Source organism: Sebastes fasciatus, chromosome 24 (assembly GCF_043250625.1).
Source record: "Sebastes fasciatus isolate fSebFas1 chromosome 24, fSebFas1.pri, whole genome shotgun sequence".
In the NCBI taxonomy this organism is placed as follows: Eukaryota; Metazoa; Chordata; class Actinopteri; order Perciformes; family Sebastidae; genus Sebastes; species Sebastes fasciatus.
The window spans coordinates 3,167,552-3,195,372 of NC_133818.1; the positions used below are offsets into that span (position 1 = coordinate 3,167,552).

The window sequence follows — 27,821 nt, forward strand, 5'->3', positions numbered from 1 at the left end:
GATGGCAGGCTCGTAATATATTACTTATATTACGGCAAGACAACATCGTATCGTAATACTGTCAGCGAAGTCTTGTAGTTTGTGTATTTTTTTTAATTATAAAATCTTATAAAATTATCTTAAGTCATATTTTTTACTTATAAAATTATAAAAAGTCATATTGTGTACTTGTGAAGTGATCTCAATCCATATTATTTACTCATAAAATGACTTAAAGTCATATTTTTTACTTGTAAAATTATATAAAGTCATATTTTGTACTTATAAAATTATATAAAGTCATGTTTTTTACTTATAAAATTATCTTAAGTCAAAATTTTACTTATAAAATTATGTAAAAAAATTTACCTAAATGTGCATGTTTTTTTCCTGACGTGACCTTTGACCTGCTGCGCGCTCCCGACGTCAAATCAGTGCCCGGGTTGCGCGCAGCTGGTCCGGAGGAGAGAGAGAGGAGAGAGAGAGAGAGGAGAGCAGCAGCAGCAGCAGAGAGCTCCGGGAGGAGAGGACGAGGAGGGAGAACATTTCACTTTACTGGGTTCATTTGAACGGTTTTTGGAGCTGAACTTCGTCCTCAGGATGTGAAGTTCATCTGGTTGTTTTTTATTGAGGAACATCCGCGGAATTTGTCGCCCCGGTGGAGCAACATGGACGGATAACCGGAGCGCTAGTCCTCCTGTGATGGTCCTGAGAGCTCCAGTGCGTCTGTTTCACAGTGAGTTCACAGTGCGTCTGAATTTACTGTTTTTTCGTAAAGTTATGACTTTATTCTCGTAATGTTACGACTTACAGTAACAGTTGGGGATATTTAAATTTATTATTTTATTTTTTATTTATTTATTATTTATTTATTATTATTTTATGACTTTATTCTCGTAATATTATGGCTTTTTTTCTTGTTAAGTTATGACTTTATTCTCGTAATATTATGACTTGTTTTCTCGTTAAGTTACGACTTCTTTTTCGTAAAGTTATGACTTTTTTCGTAAACTTATGACTTTTTTTCTCGTTAAGTTACGACTTTTTTCTCGTAAAGTTACGGCTTTATTCTCGTAAAATTGCGACTTTTTTCTCCTAAAGTTACGACTTTATTCTCGTAATATTACGACTTTTTTCACGTAAAGTTACGACTTTATTCTCGTAATATTACGACTTTTTTCACGTAAAGTTACGACTTTATTCTGGTAATATTTTTACTTTTTTCTCGTAAAGTTACGACTTTATTTTCGTAATATTTTGACTTTTTTCTCGTAAAGTTACGACTTTATTCTAATAATATTACAACTTTTTTGTCATAAAGTTACGACTTTATTCTTGTAATATTACGACTTTTTTCTTGTAAAGTTACGACTTTATTCTCGTAATATTACGACTTTTTTGTCTTAAAGTTACGACTTTATTCTTGTAATATTACGACTTTTTTCTTGTAAAGTTACGACTTTATTCTCGTAATATTACAACGTTTTTCTCGGAAAGTTATGACTTAATTTTCGTAATATTACGACTTTTTTCTCGTAAAGTTATGACTTTATTCTCGTAATATTACGACTTTTTTCTCGTAAAGTTATTACTTTATTCTTGTAATATTACGACTTAAAGTAACGGTTGGGGATATATAAATGTATATGTTAGCTTAAAGCAGTTTCCTGTCTGTCAGTTAATGAAAGCAGATGCTTCTGATCCCTGCGAGTGCTACTGGTTTCTACTGGATTCTACTGTCTGGAGCTTGTCTATTATAAGTTTATGGATTTCCTCCAGCTTCACTGTGAATAAATCAACAACAACAACAACAACATGTATGCTGGACGGAAAAGAAGAAAACCGGCGCAGAAGGGGTGAGTTAGTGGTTTATTAATTATAATAAAGTTGTTTTCATCAACTAACTTAATGACATTGACTCTGGTCATTCAAGACAATCTCTTATTACAGTTATTGAAGACAATCTATTGAGCAACATTCATATGGAAGGTCTATATATAATAGAAAATAGCTTGATTTTAACACTATTAATTAAATTTGAATGTATAAATCAAATTAAATGAAAGTTAGTAATAGTATTATTATCATTTTAATAAACATAAACACATGTAAATAAACATACATGCATATCCATACCAATATCCAATATTGGACAATAATGCTAATTAGCACCACACTAAAAAACAAGTGTTATGAAAGTCATAAATATGTGAATAATCCTATTTAAGTAGAAAATAAACAACTCCCAGATCATCCCCAAAATCAGCCTCACACTTTTGGTTTCTTTGGAAGCGTTGGGATCTAGATTGTATAGATCTGTTTTGAATGGCAATATAACATCAGTATTTGCTCCACAGTTATAAACCTATTTGTGATAATTATTCACTTGATAATGAGAAAAATTTAAAATATCACAGTCTCTCTACGTCCAGAGTCAAACCGACCCCAACTGAAGTCGCCAAGTCCAACCCGTCCAAACGCCACCGCGACCGCCTGAACTCAGAGCTGGACCGGCTCGCCAGCCTGCTGCCCTTTCCTGAAGACGTCATCTCCAGCCTGGACAAACTGTCCATCCTGAGGCTCAGCGTCAGCTTCCTCCGCACCAAGAGCTTCTTCTCCGGTAGGAAACACGAGATTTAATGAAATATAGGTTGACGCTGTAGCTGCACAGCTGCATACATCACCTTAGACATCAGAAGATGTAAACTCCTACATGAGGAAATATAACACAATGATAACAGGAAGCAGCATGTTGTGGGTTCTAAACTACTCTGGCAGCATCAGCACGGGTTTAAAAGTGGTGACGATGACGAATCTTGAAATTGAGACAGATAGAGAAAGAAAGAGAAGCTGGTAAATGTCAGTGTGTAGTCTTGAAACAGCTGTTCTGCCCTTTTCCTTCCCTGCCTTCTGAAATACTGAAACAGACAGACAGACAGTGGTGGAAGGTTTAAGTAAAAAGAAAGAAGGTCATGAGTTTCTGGAGGCCAAGACTGTGAAATGAATCATTTGGGAAATTTGAAAACTGCTATTTCAGGTGTGTAAAGATGTGAGTAAACAGGAATCTAAAACCTTAGTGTTCATATTTGAACCGGCAATAATGTCAATATAGACAGACAGTAATGTCCCTCTTGTTCTCCTCATATTTGAGACTTTGTTTGGCTAAAAGAAAAATCGCAAATACACCATTATAAAGAATTTCACAGTCTTGAGTTAAATGTATAATATATGCATAACTATTTCATCCCCAAAAAATATGTCTTCTTTGTGTTTTTTGTTCGTATATCCATCCTATCACATCTGACATTCGCATATTGTGGATATTATACACAGACGTGCTGTGAAGTCCACACAGCCTCTCAGCAGCTGCTTGCTGTTAATAATAATAAGAATTCATACCGTGTAGTGAAGCCAAAACCCTATATATATATATATATATATATATATATATATATATATATATTATATTTTTTGGGGTTTAGAGGTCGTGACCTTTGTGACTGGGCTGTCTGTGAGAACTCTGTTTAAGAAGTGGTGAAGTGGCTTTGTGGAGGGGTTAGCAGGCTTACAGGCATAGCAGATGGATTTGGGGGATGTAGGTGTGTGTGTGTTTGTGTGTGCTGAATGTGTTCACAGATTGTGAGTGTTAGTCCGTCCAAAAGCAACAAACAGCCTTCAGAAATCCTTAAACCTCACTGAAGGTGTGGATTATCTGAATCTACTACAGGAGGCTCAATGATTAACTGCTCTAACTACTTCCAGTACACATTTCAGATGTTTGGCATGCTTTTTTAAACCAGTCTCACAATGTTTACAACTGAGAGTGTCATAAAATGTTGAGCTATAATATTTAACAATAATAATGTGACAATATGCATCTCAAAGCTGCAACTAAATCTGATCAGTTACGTCTCTCAAAGGGTGTAAATTGTTTTATTTACGTGCATGAAATGCCAGTTTGAGCTGCCAGAGATTCTGGTAAATTCACCCATTATCAGACAAAGCAAATATAAAACTGGGACTTTAAATGAACCAGACTGAAACCTAAAGTTCTCCAGAATCAAATGATGAATGGGTTAGAAAAAGTAAATAAATGCAGAAGAGTTAGGCACCCCGTAAATTGTTGTAGGTCAGCTGAACAGCAGCCTATCAAAGCCCTAAACAGGCTGTCTGCTTAAAAACACATTAGACGTCGTTGTTCCACGCTGACCCTGCAGAAACAGGCCAGCAGACCCATCTCTGTGTAAGTGCATGAACCCTGGACGACCCCCTCTCATCGTAATGTCTTAATACAGCCTCAATGTATTGTAGGTCAGCTCCTCTTGCCCGTGGCCACGAGTCGACCCTTGTCCCAAAGTCTCAGTCACACAGTAATGTAGGTCTGGAGAGACTGCAGAGAGGAGGTGGGAGGAGGAGATGAAAGCCTCGGAGAATAAAAACACGGCCAGATAATCCACTCACGGCCACTTTACAGACCTTTTGAAGAAAGAAGGGGGGACACAGGCGCCCACTTTTCAACTTTTGACTCCCACAACCTCACAAAAAAAACTTGTTTTTATTTTTTCTTACAGTGTAATCCATCATGTATTTAACCTGCGAGCTGAGTTAGACATAACTTTAGTCAGTCCCCATGTTTGTGTCACTCTCTGGAAGTATATGGAAAAAATAGGTGAGGTTACACACCAAAAAACTTTTCTTATTAACTCAAAATGTCTAATTAACAAACACAACTGTTGACTAGAGTCAGAAAGCCATGTTCTCCTCCCAAGATCTCAGACTTTGTGTAGATTTAAAATGAACTTTCAGCTCTCCAAAGCTTGTCTTGTGTTTCTTTCTGTATCAGACTCTTTTCCACCTCATGTAGCAGCAAATGCAGGAGAAGGAAACGCCAAATATATTTCTGTGGAGGTCTGTGAAGACTTGATGCTGCGTTCAGGACGTCTGGCAAAAACTGATGCACTCTACGGTTCAGTTGTTATCACATTTACACCGATCACTTCTCCTCTGCTGCACCAGAGAAACTTTACTTGAAATATAAACTTTATTCATAAAGGACATAACTGTGTATTCACATCCATCCACTGAAGTTCAAATAAGAGTATTTCCTTTTATTGATCGCTGAGAGTCCAGTCTGGAGGAGGTGTGGTGGTGCAGTGGTCAGACTGGTGTCAGTCCAGTGTGTGTTAGTTAGTCCACATCTGTCTCCATGTGAAGCCATCTGCCAAGTGTTCAAAGCAGATTAGTGGTTCCTTATGTAATACAACAGTGTTTTCTATTATTTCCTACCTCTGTCACATGCTGTTTCCTCGCTGTTTATTTTCCCATGGAGACAATCAGTATTTCCTTACCTCTCAATATGTGCAATGTTTCAATAAATTCAGGTATTAAAACTATATTTTAAACTGCCTAGATAGAGGATAATTCAAATAGTCAAATAAAGTGTTCAAGATCCTTCATGAATATTTAAACCTCTTCAAGCCCAACACCCACAAACACATTGTAGTTTGCAGATCTCTGTTGTCGATGTTGTCATTTAGGGGATGCTCTCCTCCCCTCAGCCCCGCCGCTGCACTCGGTTGAACCTTTGAAAAATGTATTTCGGTCATGGCGATGAGTAGCTGGATTAGACGGGTCATTGTTTGTGTCATTGTCCCTCCGGACTGACTGACGAGACTGCAGAAGATACTTTCTGTGGCTGCTGCAGGTTGATGAGTAGCTGTTGTGTTTAGTTCAGATTAGGTTTTATGAATGTCTGCAAAGGGTTAGTGTTAGAAACAAAGCTGCTGTCTCTCAGTCATTGCTATATGAGCTGTTTCTCTGGTTAAGTAACATCGTAGTAAAGCTTGTGGACTGCTCATGGTCTTAGCCAACGTGGACTCCCTCTGTGTGATGTATGGAGCTTCCTTTATGTTTCCTATCTGTAAAGCGAGTCGGAGGACTGAGAGCGTCTGTTGTGATGTCTTTATTGGCTGTTGGTGTCCTTGTTGTGCCAACAGATGTCCCCTCCTCCTCCCATTCGCCTCGGGGTGTTTTTTCTTGCCGCCGGCTCCCGTTCATGACGTCAGGGCGCTAAATATCCCCTCCACCCCTTCTAGCTCTTAATTATTGATAGTCGACATGCTTTTCCTGCTCTCTCTCTCTCTCTCTCTCTCTCTCTCTCTCTCTCTCTCTCTCTCACACCGTCACCAACAGAAAAAGGTTTGGCTGCAGCTTAGTGAGGATTTTATTTTTATATGAGGAGACTTTCTTTTAGATAAAGTCATTTATCTAATCATTTACTTTATACCATACCATAAATTCTAAGTGCAGTTAACCCTGAAACTGCTGGACACAAAGACTCCATTAATGATAATAAACTGATGGACGATGGAGCTTTATTGATCCCGGCGTGGAATTTGGGTCACGATCAGAAGAAGCTGTTTAAGTGGTCGAACCTTCGGCCTCAGTATTGTGTGCAGCGCTCAGAGACTTCCTCTTCCATTAATGTCTTCAGAGAAGCTCTTTGTGTTCTTCAGACTCAACCCACTTAAACTCACTTTACCCCCGGGGTCAAAGGCACCGGGTTGGCCTCCATGTTTTTGTCTCAGGGGTCAGAGGTCACAGAGAAGCCCCTGTTTGTCTGGCTGACTGTACAGGAAATGTTTTAGTCACAATAACTGTCAATACACTTTGAAACGCCAGTGTTTTTATCGGTTTATTTGCATGCTAATGAAGTGAAACAGAAAATATTTTGCCTATCCTGCTGGTCGTACTCCCTCAGGCTTTCCTCCCCCTCTCTCCATCTGTGCTTCAGTCCTCTTCAAATCAGCTTCTTTGCCTGGATGCAACTGGAAAGGATAAAGTCCAGTAATCTTATTAATCATTTCCAAATGATAATGAATGAACAATTTCAACTGGGGAGGTTCCTTAGCACCTCAGATTATAGAAAAATCCTCAAGATACAGATTTAAATCAGAACACTTTCTTTTGCTTGTAAAAACAATAATAAAAGACGACCCTGGACCCAAACGCAGACATGATCCCGAAACTACAACAGCCTCTTGTCTGATACTTCTGTGAGCAGATGTCAGAAGCACTTTTTAATCATGAATCTGGGACCCATGTTTCCGTCTATACTGGCATAAAGGATCTTATAGAATCAGGGATTTTTTTTTGTTATTTATCAGCCAACATATGATAAGCTAATATTTATAACATGATAACAGATTTCTGTGATGGGATTTTTAGAGACGTCTGCAAACTGATTTGTGTCTGACTAACAGTGATATTTTTACTGGATTAATGTCCGTCACTAACTTACTCTCTCTGTTTGTCTCTCTGTAGTGGCGCTGAAGAACCAGCTGTCTAACGGCCTGAAGAAGAGCAGCGATCACAGTGATGACAGCAAAGCGTCTGTGGATGGTCGCATACCTGAGGGGGAGCTGCTGCTGCAGGTTGGTGTCATGTTTACACTTCCATCATCTGTAAACAGGTTTTCCTGATCTGTCTTTAATCATGGCTGGCGTTGTAGTTAATGTGGTTTGGAGTTAATGAATGTGGCTCAACTGAACAGATGTATTTACACTTTATAAACATCTGGATAGAGTCTGTGTTCAGTGGTTAGATCACTATTCTTCCTCAGTGTGTCTTGGGCTTGTTTACATCTGGATTTTATATGCGACTAGGCACAGTCAAGTAGCTATCGTCTAACCACTGACGACCTCTGAGGCTCTGAGTTAGTTGTGGCTTTTTTCCATGCATCATGAGAAGAGTCTGCACACAACAACAACAACAACAACAACAGTTGTAGATCAGTTGAAAAGTTAGCGTACATGCTGCAAAAGCATCACTTCTATCAGAACTGGAGTCATTGAAAGAAGAGCAAAGAACGGCACTGAGCGTGTAAAGTATGGCAATGTTTTCACCTTCAGTTAGTTTCACTTTCGTTAGTTTGATTGACAGATGGTTCATCCAATCACCTGCAAAGCATCCTCTGAAAGTGCCAGCCCTTTTCCACTGACGGCTTCTCAGAGGATTCTGTGAAACAAACCATCTGACAGGGTCAGGTTAGGTTTCTCTGCCCTAAATCAGTTCATTGATCAATGTATTGATCCCAGCTGAGTAAATGGGTCACTGCAACAGTGAAGAATCAAGGATCAGCAGCTTCCTGCCTTCAGCTGCTCTGTTCCATTACGGACACCGACTGGCCCATGAATTATACAGAGCCGGTGAACACATCTATTATTGAAGTGAGGGGGGTTTGGATGGAGGATGTGTGTGTTGCTGGAGGTGGAAATCAACTAAAAGCATTTAAAGTATTCTTGGATATTTTACAGTATATCACCAAATCTCCAACACAGCCCTCGTGCCTTCATACCGTCCACTTCTAGACCAGTGAGTCTTCTTCTATGGTAAATACTGAGACAGGTACAGAGAGTTTCCCTGTGCTCGCTCACATGGGGTTGTCATCTGACAGAGACAACAAACACATGAATCTACAGTAAATATTTATACACAGTGCCTGTATGCCACTGCACTCCGCTGCATACTGTGTGTGTGTTCATGTGTGTGTAGTGTGTGGTTGTGTGTGTTGGGTGTGGTCACATGCAGATTTTGGCAGAATAATGGGTACTGATTAACATGAGCTAAGAGAAGCTGTCTTGTTTTCAGCCTGATGATAATGAATTTTTGACTTCATGTAATGGATTTTAAAAGAGATTTCGAAAGGACATGTAATGTTTTGACCCTACAGCAGCGATGTAAATCTTAAAAAACCATGTGATGTGGAACTGAGCAGCGTATTGGTGTCTGTTCGGATAACGCCTGGATTCCTACGGAGGTTATCCTCATCCTCATCCTCATCCTCATCCTCATCCTCATCCTCATCACTGAGGTGTGTGCGGATGCAGGCAGGATGCCGCTGTGACTCTTTGCCGTGTCGGGACACAGTGTCATCACCTCCTCACCGAGCCCCGAGGCTGGAGGAGGGAGAGGAGGAGCGATGATGGAGGTGTTAGTCATTCAGTACTGAGTCTGACCTCCTTCTCCTCCCTCCTCCTCCTCCTCTCCACTCAGCTCCAGCCTCTCCTCCTTGTCTTCCGCTCTTTCTGCCCGGGGGGAGAAGTCTCATCCCTGTTTTTTTATTTTGTCTTCTCTTATTCTATCTCCAGTCCCATTTCTTCTCTTCCTTCCTTGTTTGTTCTCACTGCGATCTGATACTAGCCTGGTAATTTCTTCTGAACAAGTCAAATCTTGTGAAATGTAAAATAGTGCATCTGTTGATATGTTTGGCTTGCAAACATGCTAACACTTTAGCATTTGATATCCTAATCACCAGTGACTGGTGTCCTAAATGTAGCTCAGTCTACAACTACAGTTCAGATTGAAATGATATTTGCTGTGGATGTTCATGCTTAACAGACGTTTCAACTTTAAATGTAATGGGCTGACTGCTGTAAAATTGAATATGAGGGTTTACTTTAGTGACCAACACGATTATAATCATTATAAATGTTACACAAGCAATACGTTGTCTCTCTGCAGGCCCTTAACGGCTTCGTCCTGGTAGTGACAGCTGAGGGAATCGTCTTCTTCTGTTCTCACACCATCCAGGATTACCTCGGCTTCCATCAGGTAAAACCTTCCTGTACATTTCTAAAACAACGAGTCGCTTATCTCAACCCACCGGCCTATTCTTATTCTACTTTACTCTTTAGGTTATGTGTTGTCTCCACCTTTAGTTTGCCTTGTTTCATTCATTCAGACTCCTGAAAACATTTCTGTTGGTCCAGCAAGAGAGGAAACACAGGACCAATAGGAAATGAGGGTAGAGGACGTAGCTACTGCAGAACTAAATAAAGTTTTGTGTGATGCTCTTGTTCAGATATTTCTTCATGTGTTCTCAACTGAAGTTAACACCTCCAAAGTCCTCCTTGATTTCTTAAACACTTTCCAATAAATGGGCAACTTCTGGGTCATGTGACTTCATGACAAGCGGACCCTGAGAGCAGCAAGTGAACACATCGTCCGAGTGCCCTGAGGATTGAAACAAACGCACATATGGAGCGGGAGCTTTAATCCAATTGGCTTCGCAAGGAATTGCCGCCACCTCCAGTCTAATTTCATTTTGGAGAATGTGATTATCAAATTATCCAAAGTGTCTGTCTGTCTGTCTGACACACACTTACATACACACAGACACACCATCTAAATGCAGGCTATGTATACACATGCCTTTCGTACACACACACACACACACACACACACAGATAGGTGTAAACATCACCTCTCACCCCTCATTTCCCCGTCCACCTGAGGCGCGTCACCATGCATTTACCAAACAAACCCAAATCGGTGGTGAAGCTGCCGTCTCTGCTCACGTGTGTTCACGAGTGTTTGGAAACAAACAAGCTGTTGTAACACCCAGAAAACACGACACAACTGAGGAAGAAGGAGCAAAACAACACCCAGGTTAAAAGGCTGCTGAGAACAGGAACATTCATAGTCAGACAACCAGCACACAGAAACAACCAACAACCATGTAACAAATAGAGTCAAGACAGCACATACAAGAGTCATGAGAGATAGTAAAGCTTTAACATCTCTAAGAAAGAATACACCCTTGTCCCATTTCATTTGACTGAGGGGGTTGCCACAGTGGTTGTTTGATTGTCTTGAGCTAAGCTAAAGTAAGCAGACTCCTTCTTAGCCTAGTCACATCTTGCTTAGCACAACCTTTGCTTCAAGAGCCAATAATCCGGCTGCATAAAGCCCAAATACAGTCAATGAGAACAATAACTCCCCTTCTCCTTTTCTTGTTGGAGAAGTATTTCACGTAACACTTCTGCCTGTCAAAATTCCTTTTTGGTGACCTGAGTTTGATCGGGTGGTTCCACTCTGGTCCTCAGCCAGGTCATGCTGGGTCTGGGCGAGGGATATCAGGGTCACTGCGGGTCTTTGGCTCTGGTTCAACTATTTGAATCAAATTTTCAGCGACACTTGATTTCTTTTGGCTCCACTTCAAAGCAAACGGAATCAAACGCACCCCTCAGGGTACCTGCTGACAGTGACTGCTTCAACAAAACATCTGTCTCAACTCGTGCCGTCTCATGTTCAAAGTTGTATTTTTCTAAAACAGGTAAAATGTTCCTCACCCACTCACTGTATATTGTGTTTTCCTGTCAGACCGACGTGATGCACCAGAGTGTGTTTGATCTGATCCACACTGAAGACCAGCAGGAGTTCAGGAGCAACCTGCACTGGGCCCTCGCACCCCCTGCCAGCCTCGGCCCCCCCACGGATCCCTTAACAGGTCTGTAAACTGAAGACCATTCAGTTCAGCAGTATCTCCATGCTGTGTCGGTTCTAATCGGTGTAAAACTTGGTACAGCAGACGACACAAACATCACGCTACTGCATTACAAATGTCATGGTGAGTATAATGAAGAAATAAATGTTATTAGTTATTATTTGATGTCTTCAGATGGCGAGTCGGTGTCGACCTCTTCCTGCCTGGTGAGCTACAAACCCGACCAGCTTCCACCTGAGAACTCCTCCTTCCTGGAGAGAGGCTTCGTCTGCCGCTTCCGCTGTTTGTTGGACAACTCCTCCGGCTTCCTGGTAAGACTGAAATTTCAATAATACGGATACACACAATATATACACAACCCATTTTAACATTAGATTATTGATATGCACTTTCCTAGTCAAATAAAGTGATAAAAATGAATCCATATTTGAGGCTTGTGGTGCTTCTAGGCCCATTGGTGCTGCTAGCAGTATGGCGTGCCACTTCAGAGTCCCTCAGCGATCAGAAGCCACCATTTACTCCTGTAATCCGCCTTAAGAGAGCCTCGGGGTCGTGGGGAAAAGGGCCTTAATCCTCCCAGAGCAGAGGGGGAACTTGCTTAGTCAGGGTTGGTAGCTCCAGACCGGCCACTGCTACTTTCACTAAGACAATTAGCTCCAGATGGAGAAAAACACGCTGTGGTTCAGTGGCAGCGAAAAATCCCTTAAACCTGCTGGGAAAACTTGGGCAGGGTCCCCCATGAGCAAGGCACTTAAGAGGACATACACACATTGTTCTGCAACGATATAGATAAAATTCATCATTTATCAAGATGCCAAACGTTTGATAATTTCAGTTTCTCATTTATGAGGATTTTTTTCTATGTTTTCTATTTTCATAAATGTAACCTCTGAAACACATCTTTTTTTATAATTTATTAGTTGAACACTCTGCTAATACTTGAGAGACATTTGTGGATTTTGTATTTTGTATAGTAATGCGGTTGAAGGCAGGGACTGACCTTTGTCAGTAGAGGAAAGTTACTGACATGGTTAGGGTCATTTCTTTATTACTTCTTTTGCCTGAAAGCTGAAGTTGAGGATTCATCGTCCTGCTCAAGGAACCTCCAGCAGCTCTCGTGAAGGGGTTCGAACCTGCATCTCTCTCTCCTCCCTCCCACTGCGTTTGCGTGAGCATTAAGCCAGGTTTCTGCTTCTGTCTACCGGTCGCTATGGCTTTGTTTTTCGTAATCCCTCCTGCTATTCAGGGCTAGATTCCTGACATCACGGCTGCAGGCCCTTAAACCCACCAAGGTCAATTAACCAGAGCTAACAGAGGAGGTGGGGGTCCTCACACGAGATGCCACAGGGTGAGAGGAGGACAGCAGACAGGAGAAAGTGTTTCAGGCTTTGAAAGGAAACCCTCTGCGTGGTGGTTTCTGTTATTTTCACAGATATTTTCATCATCAGACACATTTAGATGAGAAGGACGGAGTCATGATACAAAAACAAAACCAGCGACGTGTAACTAGCTGCTAGCTCCAGACATCCCCAGAAAACTTATAAATGCTCCCTAGAAATACAAAGTCAGATCATTCTCCAAGTGTTTCAGGTTCCAGCAGTTAATTTAGCCTGCATTCATGTTTCACTGACAAGACATTGAGGCTTACAGAAAGTACATGTTTGTAGTAATGTTTTGGATTTGCCTCGATTGTTGTGCCGGTAGCTGCTGGCTTGGTAATGTCCGTAGCTGGTAAATGTCTTCTTTGTTCCTGAGCTTGAATAGTGGAGTTAGATAAGTAGGGACATGGCATCCAGTGGGGCCAGCCACGGCAGTTTAACCTTAGCAGATTCAATGTAGATGTAAAGTCGGGTCAAGCCGCCAAGTGTGTGCTCTTTGCTTAAAGGTACGTGGTGTCGCCTGTCGCTGCAGGGTCAAAACATCATTAACATGAATATTGGGCTTCCAAAGGAATGCTCACCCAACCTTGTAAGAATTAGTAGAAAGGACATTGTGTCACCAAAATGAGCCCAACAAGCATTGTTTATTAGGAGATACACAAATGTTTCCCTGAGGGGAGTACTAGATGAAATGCCACAACATCTAATCTTGGGAGCATGACTGTGCACAGCAAATTTCATGCTAATCCAAAGTTTGGCTTTATGATGAAGCATGAGGAAAGGCCACCAGGTCAATAAATCAAATAGGCTTTGTCTGCTTGAAATTATCAATTTACATGCCGAATTAGCTACAAACCCAGATCTCATGAGTTTTATAGATACAGTATGTTGGTCACGGTCAACAACAACTGAGTTGTTCGCTGTTGTCAAAGATTTAAATTGACTTTGTATGTGTTGATCTTGGCCACATACATGAATATTATAAAGGTCACAGATTATTGTGAGACCAATGATTTGTCTAAGAACAGTACCGTGAGCCTTAGTTTGGATGATTATCAGTCATGCGTGAAGTCCCAGTCACTTAAGTACTGTTTTCAAACAGTGTACAGCGAGTCATGTGACCAGAGGGAGAGCAGCTGGAGGGTTTCCAGTAAGAGACACCAGTGGGCCCAGTGTGTTTACAGTGTACTGAAGTGGTATCGCTCTCTTCATTACCCAGCAGGATAAATAAGACTGATGGTGCTCGACAGGGAGAAAAGAAACAGCACTCGCTCGTCTGCTGTGGAACTTCATGTAATAGTCTCAGAGGGACAAGAGGAAGATTCAGGAAAGATATTCACAGCTTTCTCTTTTCATCTTATTTGTAATTTATGTGCGCTCCTCTCAGGCGTTGAACATCCAGGGCCGACTCAAGTTCCTCCACGGTCAGAGCCGTCAGAAGTGCGACAGCGAGGGGAGTATCCCACCTCAGCTGGCCCTGTTCGCCATCGCCACACCCCTCCAGCCTCCGGCCATCCTGGAAATCAGGACCAGGAACATGATCTTCAGGACCAAACACAAGCTTGACTTCACACCCATGGCCTGCGACGCAAAGTACGTACTCTCCAAACTTCACATTTACTGAATGTTGTTTATTTATTTTGTAAATGCTGGAATGGAGCTCCACAATTGCTTTCAACTCAATTAGCAATTGTAATTCTTGTGTGTATCTGATGTTTTTCAGGGGTAAAATTGTTCTGGGCTACACCGAGGCGGAGCTGAGAGTTCGAGGTTCGGGTTACCAGTTCATTCATGCTGCCGACATGCTGTACTGCGCCGAAAATCATGTCCGAAGTAAGTCACAGCTGTTCGCAGTCAACTTCATGAGACTTCAGATCACTACTTTAGGAGAGTGATGTTAATTAGATCAAGCTGATTTATTGGCTTTTTTAACAGCACAAAAATGTGACTTTTGCAGCTTTCCACCCATCTAGGATCCGTACAGTATATATTGTGTATGTGTATTGTATGTCTCATGTTTGGCTCAACATTACATTTGTAACACACGCAGCAAACAAACAAACAATCGCTGTGTGCGTCTGTTGGTGATGGAGGAAATCTCCCAGCGAGAGTCAAGTGTCCTACTTACCTCGTGTACCGGATGACCCGGTTAGTCGTAACCATGGCGCCCTCAACGCGCTGCTACCAGACACGCTCGCTCACAAAGACACATTCTGTATGCATGTAGTCATGCATACAGAAACAGAAATACATGCATATGCATTTGGAAACACAGAGATGCATACATGCTCTAATGCACGCACAGATGGGAAGGCGGGTTTCCACGTGATGCCATTTTAAAGATATATCAGTAGAGATGCAGAATACAGACGTTTACTCCTGTAATCCCTCAGATTATGAGGAAAGTAAAACAAAGTGAAGCCACACTAGAAAACTCCTAATTTGTCCGTTTTGGTTCTGCTGAAAGTGACAGTTTGATAAAGTAACATTATAGATTTAGACGGATTACATGGAAGAGCGTTTCGTAATTAGGATGCAAAAAAAGGTAACTATTCCATTACAGTTACAGAAAAAATACGAAATCAGATTACCCGATACAATTAGTAAAAATGGGGATTATTAGCATTTTAAAATAAAGAACGATATACTACCATGCATATGCACACACATTACAACACTTCACGACACAAGTGTGACACAATGGTCCCTAACGCCTTAACAACATCACAGTACAGTGCAAGTGAAAATTCTTAATACTACTATAATTAATAATATCCATCATGCTGGATGTTTTCTGGCTGGTCTACTCTGATCTGGACTAGATCCAGTTTATAAATCATACACAGATTGACAATAAATAGATTGTAGAATTGATCAGATTGTGAAGTGAAACCATAAAACTCTCTGTTGACAGAAAAGCTAATGAAATTCTTTTGGGATTCATCAGTGAGACGAAGAAGACAGTAATGATGAACACATGTTAACTGTTGAACTGGTATATTCACAATGTACAGGAAGCAGCGTTCCACTGGTTTTGTGCTTCACTATGAAGCTTGTTTAGAAACTAGACAGCACAGAAACATGACCTGCACCACAATTACACACACCGACAGACACAACACTGAGACGTGGAGATGAGGGACCGGGCGTAGAAGGATGTGATGGTGCGTGTATGTGTGTTGGGCTGCGTCAGTGTGTGCAAACAGGACTTGTAACATGTGCATGTAGCCAAAGTGAACATCAGCATGTAGCCTCCACCACAGCAGCACGCCCGACTGAGCAAATGCAGGGTGAGTGTGTGCACACTGCGGGGCGTACAGAGCGTAAACTGCAGCGACACGGAGCCTCTGATGTCTCGTCTGATGTGATTCCAGTGATGAAGACGGGCGAGAGCGGCCTCACCGTCTTCAGGCTGCTCACCAAGGACAACCGGTGGAAGTGGGTCCAGGCCAACGCAAGGCTCGTCTACAAGAACGGCAAGCCAGACTACATCATCGCCACCCAGAGGCCCTTGGTGTAAGTGGACGACGAAGCTTGATTTTTGAGTTTGAGCTAATTTATTTGTTAATTTCTTCTCTGTAACACGTATTTCCGCAGGGATGAGGAAGGGGGGGAACACCTGAGGAAGCGATCGATGCACCTTCCCTTCACCTTCGCCACCGGAGAGGCGATGCTCTACCACACCGGTTATCCATTGCACGGCTTCCCCGATTCCTTCCAGGGCAAAGCCAAAGGCAGCAAGTCCAAGAAAGGCAAACTGGACAAGAGCTCTTCAGATGACCTGGACCCAAAGTCCCTGCTGGGAGCGCTGATGAGCCAGGATGAGTCTGTGTATGTCTGCCAGCCGGACACAGAGCCTAAGATGTCTTACCACAGCAGCCTTTTTAGCGAGCAGCAAGATGACAGTGACGGCTTTAGTGGCTTGTTAAGTGGCGACAGCTGGCATATCACATCTAACGGGGAGACGGGGAGATGCACTAGCAAAACATCCAGTTATGACCCACTGCTAGCCACTTTGGACTCTCTGTCCCTGGACGGAGAGGAAACGTGCTCCAACAGTGAGCTCTTTAACGCCCTGGAGAACCTGGGCCTAAATGCTGAAGACCTGGAGCTCCTGCTGCTGGACGAGAGGATGATCCAGGTGGAGCTGGGCCCCAACCACATCCCAACACTTACTGACCTTCTCACCAACAACGAAATCCTCTCCTACATCCACGACTCACTGGAAAGTGGGGCAGAGGGGCTAGAACAAGGAGACAGAGGTGGATTTGGACCTTCGACTCGTCCACCGGACCCAGCCCAAAGCATATCCCAGCAGCCACAGGCGTGCCTCACACCTGCTGTCCCTCCAGCTCTGCCCATCATCCAGCTGTCGCAACAGATGCAGCAACACATCAGTGCAGGTGAGCTGATGAAATCTCAACAGATTCAGTCTGTCTCCCAACCTGGAACAGGGATTCCTTACCACCATCACCCCAACAACCGCGCCCATCATCACCCACATACTGTACTCAAAGCCTCGCAGCTGAACGGTGAACATAAACACATTAACTCGCTTCTGGAATCGAGTCAACAGTGGCAGCTTCAGCAGGACCCGCGCTCGGTCCACCTCCAGTCCCATCAGCAGGTTAGCAGCCCGAGCGCCTTGCTGCCTGGTTTCCAGAATCAGCTCGGACTCGCAACAAACGGATCTTACATCCCAAACGGACACACAGCCTTTCCACCAAACGTGGAGGTCGGCCACACAGGTTACAACCTCTCCAACATGGCACACGCAGGTGGCACAGTGCTGAATGGCGTGACCACACCGGACGTATGCCACTACCAGAGTTTGGTGGCCGCCACTCGTCCCTACCAGCTGCAGGGTCACCAGAAACACCAGCTGATGTTGCAGCAGACTCAGGTTCCACCATCCTGTTTGCCCCAGTGTCCCACCCAGAGCTCTGCACTGGAGTTAGAGCAGTTACTGGGTCTGTCCCAGCCACAGCACAGCCTGCCGTCATTAGAGGCCTACAGCATGTTCAACACCACCACACAGGACTCCACTCACAGCAAGGTAAGAGACCGAGAGCAGGAAACTGAAGTGATGCGGTCAGAGCGTAGAATCTGTCTCAACATGTCCCTCTGTAGTCATTTTAATCCTGTCTAGGCTGAAGTTTAATTTTTCATTCAAGAATTAAGCAAGCGCAAATGTGTGAAAGTAACACCTTTTCATAAGTTCCCTAGAAAATGATTCCATTAGATAATCATCTAATGAAAGCAGAACTAGAACGAGATCTAATTATTGATTTCCCTCAGTTATACAATTGCTTTTCAGAGAGGGCTTTGGACATCAGTCAGACCAAACACTGGCTGTTAGGACAGTAACTGTAGTCCTATTTGCATTTGATTGGTAATATTACCAAAAAACATTAAAGCCCCTGAAAAAAAATGGTTTTTAAATAATTTTTTATATTACACAAGTACAGTAATCTGCCTTGTGAAATAACCACAACTGTTCATAACACTGGCAGAAAGGGACAGAGTAAGAAGCTGGTTAGTGAAATATCATTTCAGGGTCTTTAAGTGACTTGTAAAAAATGTGTTTCTTTTCTTTCTAAACAAGCATTTTGTTCTTCTGTCAGTCAAAACGTGTCATTACTAAATCTTGGCTTCATAGAGTCAAATCCAGGACGACAGTGATTTGTGCGGGTTTCATTATCCTGCAGCGAGTTTCATTAAACACAGAGGTTGGAGGGTAATTTATACTAGTCGCATGAAAACAGGGCTTGTGCAGCATGTCCATGAGGAGGTGAGTAATGCTCCTTTAACAGTCATCCTGAGTCCCGCTAAGACCTTCTGTCTTGTGTCAGGCCTGTTCTGTCTTTCTCTTGTCCTTCTCACCATCTTAAAAACGACTCAAGCTGCCAGCTCTCCTCAGAGCTGTTTGGTCTGGGAGCCAAACTCTTGATCCTAGCCCACTGACGAGGCCCGAAGTCTGCGTTGCCCTCAAATATCAGTGAACGTCAACAAACCGAGGGCTGTGGAATCTACAACCCTTCAACCCTGCGCTGTTCTCTTTCACTGTCATGAAAATGGATCTTTTTCCGAGTCAGCACACAGAGGCCCCGGGCTGGCATGGAGCTCAGTGTAAACTGTGATGATGCGACCAGACATGCCATGTAAATAAGACGAGGGGGAGATGGGTCAGAGCAGCGCAGTCTCAGAATAGAGGCCACTACAATCTATTCTCTGTCTGGAGAAGACGTGGGGTTTTATTAGCCTTTCAGGAGAAGTTCTGTTTGATTTATGCTGAATATTTCTGTGTCAAACTTGCATGAAATAACCTTCCACTCAGAAATACTTTCAATTCTCCGCTGAATTTTGATTGTTTTTCATCCAGTCCTTTTTGAACATATACCATATACTTATGGCGTTAGAACAGACCTGATAAAAGTTTAATTGAAGATAATTAATCTGTTTCTGTTTTTTTCATGGCCCTAATAGTTGTAACTTACATTAAAAGGAACATTTTAAGAATATCTGCTATATAAGCTATTTCAAATGTAATTGTAGGGATCTTGATGCACCGTCAGACCCACCGCAGCCCAGCATAAACTCACATTATTTGGGTTGCTTAATGAGACGGTATATAATGTGCAGGGGAAGCAGGAATTTGTCTTTAAAGTCCAACAAAAACGTTTCCCTGTAATGACAGAGCAGTGAGGGCTGGGGAATGTCATCCTTAAAAAACGCTAATCAGTTAGAGTACAAAGACGAAACGCGTAGCTGGTGGTCCAGAGAAATTCCCATCGTAAAACATAACGAGGTAACGAGACCTCGCCAATCAACGCTGCCAAATTGAAGTTTGAAGCAGGATTTAAACCAGGAGCTGTCTGGTTTACTTCTCTGTCCCTGTAGAACAAGTCGGCATTGTTAACGTAGCTGTGAGCTCCAACAAAGGCCAGTCTTCCTATTGGTTAAAAAAACATAACAAAGTAGTTTAAGTCTCACTTAAACTACTTTTGCTCTGTGAGGAATATTATAACCTGCTTGTCGATTATGGGATATTGTTACTCTATATGTGTTCATGACACTTTCATGAAGTCAAAATCATGATTTGTTCGATCAAAGATCAGATTTTCTTTCTATTATTCAGTGTTAATTGTTCCACGGCGGGATAACAAAGGAGATGTAATGAAATATGAGAGAATGGGCCGGAGAGAGGAAAGAAGAGCAAAGAGGCAGTAGTGAGGAAGAGTACAATAATGAATAGAATAAGGTCGGCCCCAGAGATGGACGACCCCGGCAGGCATCCATTCATCCCCGCCCCATTCAGCCTCCACTGTTATTCTTCAGGGTCACTGACTGTCGCTGAAAGAAAAATACTGGCAGGCTGGCCAGTCAAGCATGAGCAGTGCTGACCTACAATTTGACTGTCATCATTACCTAATGCTGTGAACGCAGGGTGGAGGGGGAGGACTATTCTCAGCTCGGATAGAAGCACGGCGCTACTGTAGTTTATAGACTGTGAAGAAAATGTACATCATCTGTGTGAAAGTGCAGCGCAGCAGGAGGGAAATACTGAGCATTCTCTCAAAGAAAGGAGATTGTGATGAAAATGCTCACAATAAATACACAATTATCATTTATAATAGTATATCAGAAGAAAGTGCATGAAATAATAGAGCTATTATTCTCAACATGTTATACAATATTCAGGGTCATGAAGAGCAAGCCGTACCCGTCAGTGGTTCTTTATGGCAACACTCTTTGTTTTTAAGTGGTTATAAAATCAAAATGAGACTTTTCACAAGCAGAAATTGTGACAGAAATAAACTAAAAACATAAATAGACGGAACACCATCTTTAAAATGTGACCACTTTGTTTTTCCAGCTGGAGAACGGTTGCCTCCTCAGTGCCACCAACGCAGCGTACATCAGGACGTGTCTCATGCCCAATGGAAATGGAGTGGCGACGGGCGACATCCCAGACGGACTCCCCACCCTGCAGGACCCCCAGAAATCAGGATTTTTCCTCTGATAGGATGATGGCAGAGCATCCGAGGAGGCTAGAAGAGAAGAGAAGGTACACAAGGACACATCTTTTTTATTCAACAATTACAGAAAGACTTTATATCAGGTTCTCTCTGTTTTGGTGTCTCATCCTTTAGTCCGACATCACTACTCGGAGAACCGACAGGGAAAGACGTGTTTGTGTCTGTCACACTGCGTATTATAATATTGCTAGTCGTGCGCTCACTGAAAGTTACATTTGTATGTTTGGATAAGACTCGTGCTCTTTGTTGTCAGTCAGGTGTTTCCAGTTTGCTGGAGCACGTACCTGATAGGAGCTCATCACTTTCTGATCTGTATAGACACGGTTAAAGTCCTGAAGACAAGAGAGACCGGTCTCTCTCTAGCTGTATCATCCCATGCTGATACTCCAATAACTCAGTTGATAAAAAGAACAATGACTTACTTTTTGCTGGATCACTACAAATGTTGTAGCACCATATAATATAATAGAAAGCAGAGTTTCAGCACCGGACTATTCAAATGAACTCACTCTAATAATGTGCATCCTTCCCATTACTGCTGACTATTTCCTAAAGCACACTGTACGCTTTAAGATTCCTACTTTACAAGTAGCTGTTGGTTAACAACGTACCCTTTGACAAATAAATAAAGCTGCATAAGATTGACTTGCTCTAATATCACAACCAAGCTTCATGTCTGCTACTTGATTTGTAATATTATACCCTAAAAAAAGACGGTATGCTTTGAAGAATGGTCTGCAGTTATATTTAAACAATAGATTTGCAGTTAATGGGCTGAATGAAAACCACCACCGATGGAGATATATAATGTCTCTACAGTATTTTGATTGAGAACATTTGTGTGTGTGGAAATAACACTCACAAACTTTAACTTCAAGATTACATTTGTATAAGAACAAGCTGCTTTCACTGTACTGATAATCTGCTTGTTTTTCCGTATAGGGGAATCATGTGGAGAGGGAACCGTAGAGATGAGATTTGGGCTGAACGCACCAACAGATTATTTAAATGTTCGTAGATGTAGGTGACCTGTAGGGTTAGGAGATGTCGTTCGCCCTGGTGCTTTACATGTCGACAAAACAGCATTTCATTCTTATGGTTAATATTGTTGAGATGAGATTCAAACAGATGGTCGAAGTTTAAAATCAGAACGTTTTGATTTGTTCACCGCGTTTATCCTAATGCTGCATTTTAACCTACTGGAGGTTTACAATGATGTTGTGCACTTACTTAATATTAGAGACATAATCAGAAAGGATCTGATTTGTCCGTCAGTGGCACTGAAATCCAACATTAAAAAGCATTTTAGTTTCCTGACCGGAGACAGTGTGAAAATCTCCCGTTAATGCCTTGTCTCGGCGGCCTCGGCCAGTCCGACCCCCGCTTACTTTATCCTGCAGTCGCGTCACGTGGGAAACACTGAGTGCACTTACATGCACACAGTAATCCATTAAGGACCTAATTGTAAATAATAGATTACAACTGAAGGCTGAAGAGGAAGCGCATGGAAGTATTTCTCAAGTGTTTGTTTACCTGTGATCACAAATGATTGAGAGAATATATACGCACTTCAATGTAGGAAACAGTGGGTTTTTTATTTTAATCTCTGGCCATTATGTTTATGTGTGTAAACCAATTTAAAGTAAAGATCAGAAGCAAAGTGAAAGTGCTCCTTGATCCGTAGTATTAGTTGGAGACTCAAACCAAACCATGCTAACCCGGCCAGGCTTAGCAGATAGCTCTAATGCAGAAATGATGCATTTCAACTTCTGTTAAAGCCACTACATGTACGAAGGGTTTGAAAATGTCCTACTTCAAAACGGAGACTTTAACACAGCTGTCATGAAGACAGTATTGTGTCTTTGTTGTCTTTGTTTTTGTCAAACAAACGTGTCACCAGACATTCTCTAAACAATATCACGAAACCCGATTCCCTCTTGAAGAATCATAACCTGGACTCCGGCGTCCATCAGTGGGACATGAGAGCTCATGCTGCGTTCATGTCATGTCAGATTAAAGGGATAGTTTGGATGAAATAAGCTTGTATGAAGTACCTTTCTATAGTCAGTGTATTACCCACAGCAGATGGAGTTTTTAGACACCTAAAACTCAATGAATCAAGTGTACGCCATATTTAGAATATTTTCACCGCTTCCCTCTCCGATGGGAAACTGAACTCTCTTCAAATCACCAGACTCCTTTGACAATTTCATTCATTTGACCTCGCAGAACACGGGAGTTGCTGGTCTACCGCCGCCTCGATCGGTTAGTTAGTTTGTGTTATTGTGTGACTTTGGTGTTTTAAAGGGTTAGTTCAGAAGTCACACAATAACACGAACAAACTAACCAATCTAGGCGGCGGTAAACCAGCGACCCCGCATGTTCTGAGAGGTAAAATTAATGTTTTTGTCAATCAGTCCACCATCTACTGTAGGTAACACACTGACTATGGATAAGTACCTCATACAACCCGACTTCAAAACATCCAAACTATCCCTTTAACTGTAAATAACAGATGCAGCTTCTTAACTGGATATTATGTTTAAGCAAATTGTAATTAACATGTGTGGAGTCTTTTCTTTTTCTAGATGAAAATAATATGTGTCTAAAAATTTGATTTCAAATCAAAATGATCGTTTACATTTATAAGAAGTTATATATACGTGCTGATTGATTTGAACAAACCATGTTAAACTAGCTCAGTTCTGATGCGACATGAACGCAGCATTAAAGAAGCTGGACGACAGACTGGACAGCATTTAGCATTTAGCACCGACTCAAAAACCAAATGAGAAACATGTGAACACACATGTGTCTGCAGTTGCTCCATTGTTGAATGTCTTGTGTAAACTGTAACATGAAGCTTTTATTTCACTATAAAAAAAGGTGCTGAAAAGTGATTTGTGGATTTTGGTAGCATTAGCTGATGACGAACGTCACAACGACGAAACGCATTTACAGATTTGCCTCTTTGTTTTTTGTCTTTGCAATTTTTTTGTAAACTGACTTTTCTTATAAAACAGAATATTTAAACCAGTTGTGAGATCAAATGCTGTATGAAAGATTATAAAATGACAATCATTTTCCAAGGCGCTTTAAAAACAAACAAAATGGTTGTGTGTGTGTATATAACTGTGTTTTCTAATGGTGTTGTTGCAAGCACTGCTCTTACAAACTCTTTCTCCAGCACTGAAAGTAGTCTTGTAGAAAAAAGCATTTTATGACTCCATGTTGTATGAATATTGTTGTGTTTTATCTTCATGTCATGTTTGTCACTTTAGCTCAAAACTAAAACGGTGCCATAACGGTAAGCCTGTCCATCTTTCAGTATATTTCAAAGCACTTGAGCTACATTTTACATATAAATCTTTTTTTATCCACTTTGTCCACCAGATAACATTTTAAAGTGACTGTTAATTGTTTTGTATTTTCATTTTGTCGAGTCAAACTCAACTTTGGAACCAAACTCTCCGTACGCTGTTTTGTCGTGGTTCATTTTTTTAAAAGCACACAGACTTTATTTTGCTACTTTTATCACTGAAGGTTGTAGCTGTATGTAAACAAAACTTTTTAAAAATGCAGTTTGTCTTTGAGCCGTGTGTTGAAAATGTGCTCTTGGATCCTGGAAATAAAGGATTTTGTGCAATCACACTGAATCGTCTCCTCTGTCTGATTGTGCTCACTCATCTCCTGTCTTTTCAGAGCCTGACATTCCTCACCTGCCCACCAGCTGTCACTGTAGTTCCCCACCTCAACCACCACCTGAGCTGCTCACCTGTTCATCCCCCAACCAATCAACCAATCAACCTGTCCTTCAGGCAGTATGCAGAGTAGCCAGCCAGCCAAACTGTGACAGGAATTACAGGAAGGTTAGGTAAGAAATTCACAAGAACGCAGATTAAAAACATGTCAACCTCAAAAACTGGACTGGCACCTGGACTTTTAACCCTGGTCTGGTTGAATAATAACAGTCATTTACAGATTAAATGGATTTTAGTTGCAGAAACTGACATCAAGAGTTTAAAATAATGAGTAAGATATATAGTTTTTACACAGACATTACTTTTTTAAATCATTGTGACCAATGTGTAGTGGCACATTTTACTGTTTAAGAATACACTTATCAGTACCCTGTTGGAGACACTGTTGTTAAATTACCTAAAATCTTAACTGAATATAAAACAAGAGATAACAAACATAATAATAATGTGAAGAAACATAATTAAATCTAATACCACAAATAACAATTTGATTACAGCAATGATCAAACAGCAACAATAATTAAACAATATTTATAAAAAACAAGAAAAAGTATTAGTTGATGTGTCCAGTAGAATAACCAATAAGGTAAAATCCACCCTGAGCTGACCTCAGAGATTTTAAAAACTGAAGTGACGCACGCCACCAGTAACCTGAGGAAGCTTTTAGCTGCTGTCACTGAACCGACAACACACACACACACACACCAGTATTTTCCATTTCCACCCCTTCCGTTCTTACGCTTTTTGCACCAGCAGATGTGTGAAGTCACGCCTGGCAGAAAGCAAACAAACACACACTGATAACCAGAGGCGATCTGCCTGAGACTAAAGCGACTATTACTGACCGACAGCAGAGATAAAACACTGAGCCAAAGCATAAAATATCTCCTCTAAAACCATGAAATATCTCCTCTAAAACTGTGAAATATCTCCTCTAAAACTGTGAAATATCTCCTCTAAAACCGTGAAATATCTCCTCTAAAACTGTGAAATATCTCCTCTAAAACTGAAATATCTCCTCTAAAACTGTGAAATATCTCCTCTTAAACTGTGAAATATCTCCTCTAAAACTGTGAAATATCTCCTCTTAAACTGTGAAATATCTCCTCTAAAACTGTGAAATATCTCCTCTTAAACTGTGAAATATCTCCTCTTAAACTGTGAAATATCTCCTCTAAAACTGTGAAATATCTCCTCTAAAACTGTGAAATATCTCCTCTAAAACAGTGAAATATCTCCTCTAAAACAGTGAAATATCTCCTCTAAAACTGTGAAATATCTCCTCTAAAACTGTGAAATATCTCCTCTAAAACTGTGAAATATCTCCTCTAAAACTGTGAAATATCTCCTCTAAAACCGTGAAATATCTCCTCTAAAACTGTGAAATATCTCCTCTAAAACTGAAATATCTCCTCTAAAACTGTGAAATATCTCCTCTTAAACTGTGAAATATCTCCTCTAAAACTGTGAAATATCTCCTCTTAAACTGTGAAATATCTCCTCTAAAACTGTGAAATATCTCCTCTAAAACTGTGAAATATCTCCTCTAAAACTGTGAAATATCTCCTCTAAAACTGTGAAATATCTCCTCTTAAACTGTGAAATATCTCCTCTTAAACTGTGAAATATCTCCTCTAAAACTGTGAAATATCTCCTCTAAAACAGTGAAATATCTCCTCTAAAACAGTGAAATATCTCCTCTAAAACAGTGAAATATCTCCTCTAAAACTGTGAAATATCTCCTCTAAAACTGTGAAATATCTCCTCTAAAACTGTGAAATATCTCCTCTAAAACTGTGAAATATCTCCTCTAAAACTGTGAAATATCTCCTCTAAAACTGTGAAATATCTCCTCTAAAACTGTGAAATATCTCCTCTTAAACTGTGAAATATCTCCTCTAAAACTGTGAAATATCTCCTCTAAAACCGTGAAATATCTCCTCTAAAACCGTGAAATATCTCCTCTAAAACCGTGAAATATCTCCTCTAAAACCGTGAAATATCTCCTCTAAAACCGTGAAATATCTCCTCTAAAACTGTGAAATATCTCCTCTAAAACTGTGAAATATCTCCTCTAAAACTGTGAAATATCTCCTCTAAAACTGTGAAATATCTCCTCTAAAACTGTGAAATATCTCCTCTAAAACTGTGAAATATCTCCTCTAAAACTGTGAAATATCTCCTCTAAAACTGTGAAATATCTCCTCTAAAACTGTGAAATATCTCCTCTAAAACTGTGAAATATCTCCTCTAAAACTGTGAAATATCTCCTCTAAAACTGTGAAATATCTCCTCTAAAACTGTGAAATATCTCCTCTAAAACTGTGAAATATCTCCTCTAAAACTGTGAAATATCTCCTCTAAAACCGTGAAATATCTCCTCTAAAACTGTGAAATATCTCCTCTAAAACTGAAATATCTCCTCTAAAACTGTGAAATATCTCCTCTAAAACTGTGAAATATCTCCTCTAAAACTGTGAAATATCTCCTCTAAAACTGTGAAATATCTCCTCTAAAACTGAAATATCTCCTCTAAAACCATGAAATATCTCCTCTAAAACTGTGAAATATCTCCTCTAAAACCGTGAAATATCTCCTCTAAAACAGTGAAATATCTCCTCTAAAACCATGAAATATCTCCTCTAAAACTGAAATATCTCCTCTAAAACCATGAAATATCTCCTCTAAAACTGTGAAATATCTCCTCTAAAACCGTGAAATATCTCCTCTAAAACCGTGAAATGTCTCCTCTAAAACTGTGAAATATCTCCTCTAAAACTGTGAAATATCTCCTCTAAAACTGTGAAATATCTCCTCTAAAACTGTGAAATATCTCCTCTAAAACTGTGAAATATCTCCTCTAAAACTGTGAAATATCTCCTCTAAAACCGTGAAATATCTCCTCTTAAACTGTGAAATATCTCCTCTAAAACCATGAAATATCTCCTCTAAAACCATGAAATATCTCCTCTAAAACCGTGAAATATCTCCTCTAAAACCGTGAAATATCTCCTCTAAAACCGTGAAATATCTCCTCTAAAACTGTGAAATATCTCCTCTAAAACTGTGAAATATCTCCTCTAAAACTGTGAAATATCTCCTCTAAAACTGTGAAATATCTCAAAAAGAGGTCAAAGGGGATCTATTTAGTTTTCTTTGTGAGCGTCTACATCTGGAGTGATTTGTATCACCTTCAGCTCAAGCTCAGATTTATGCATCCTGGGGATCAAAATGCATTCAGAAAATGATAGAAAGATAAAAGCCTGACTGTGAAGATGTTTAAAACGACAAATTTTAGCTGCACACATAAAGGCTTCCTCTGCCGAGTGCTGAACGCTGTCTGCTTGCCGACTTTACATCTTTAATGACTCGCCCC

At 41.0% G+C, this 27,821-nt stretch overlaps 1 protein-coding gene across 4 annotated transcripts; it reads left to right on the forward strand.

Moving 5' to 3' along the window:
- The first annotated feature begins 466 nt into the window (after window positions 1-466).
- Window positions 467-24,335, forward strand: ahr1b (aryl hydrocarbon receptor 1b). Of its 4 annotated transcripts, none has more exons than XM_074627122.1 (12): window positions 467-715; window positions 1,658-1,835; window positions 2,397-2,599; window positions 7,303-7,412; window positions 9,502-9,591; window positions 11,143-11,269; window positions 11,441-11,577; window positions 14,033-14,238; window positions 14,369-14,478; window positions 16,020-16,161; window positions 16,243-17,701; window positions 20,522-24,335. In XM_074627122.1, exons 2-12 carry the CDS (start codon window positions 1,795-1,797, stop codon window positions 20,666-20,668), a joined length of 2,772 nt encoding a protein of 923 aa, XP_074483223.1. In that variant the 5' UTR covers window positions 467-715; window positions 1,658-1,794; the 3' UTR covers window positions 20,669-24,335. The 4 variants fall into 4 exon arrangements, with proteins under 4 accessions (XP_074483223.1, XP_074483225.1, XP_074483224.1 ...); XM_074627124.1 differs by having other exon boundaries at window positions 2,412-2,599; XM_074627123.1 differs by having other exon boundaries at window positions 1,759-1,835.
- The last annotated feature ends 3,486 nt before the right edge of the window (window positions 24,336-27,821 follow it).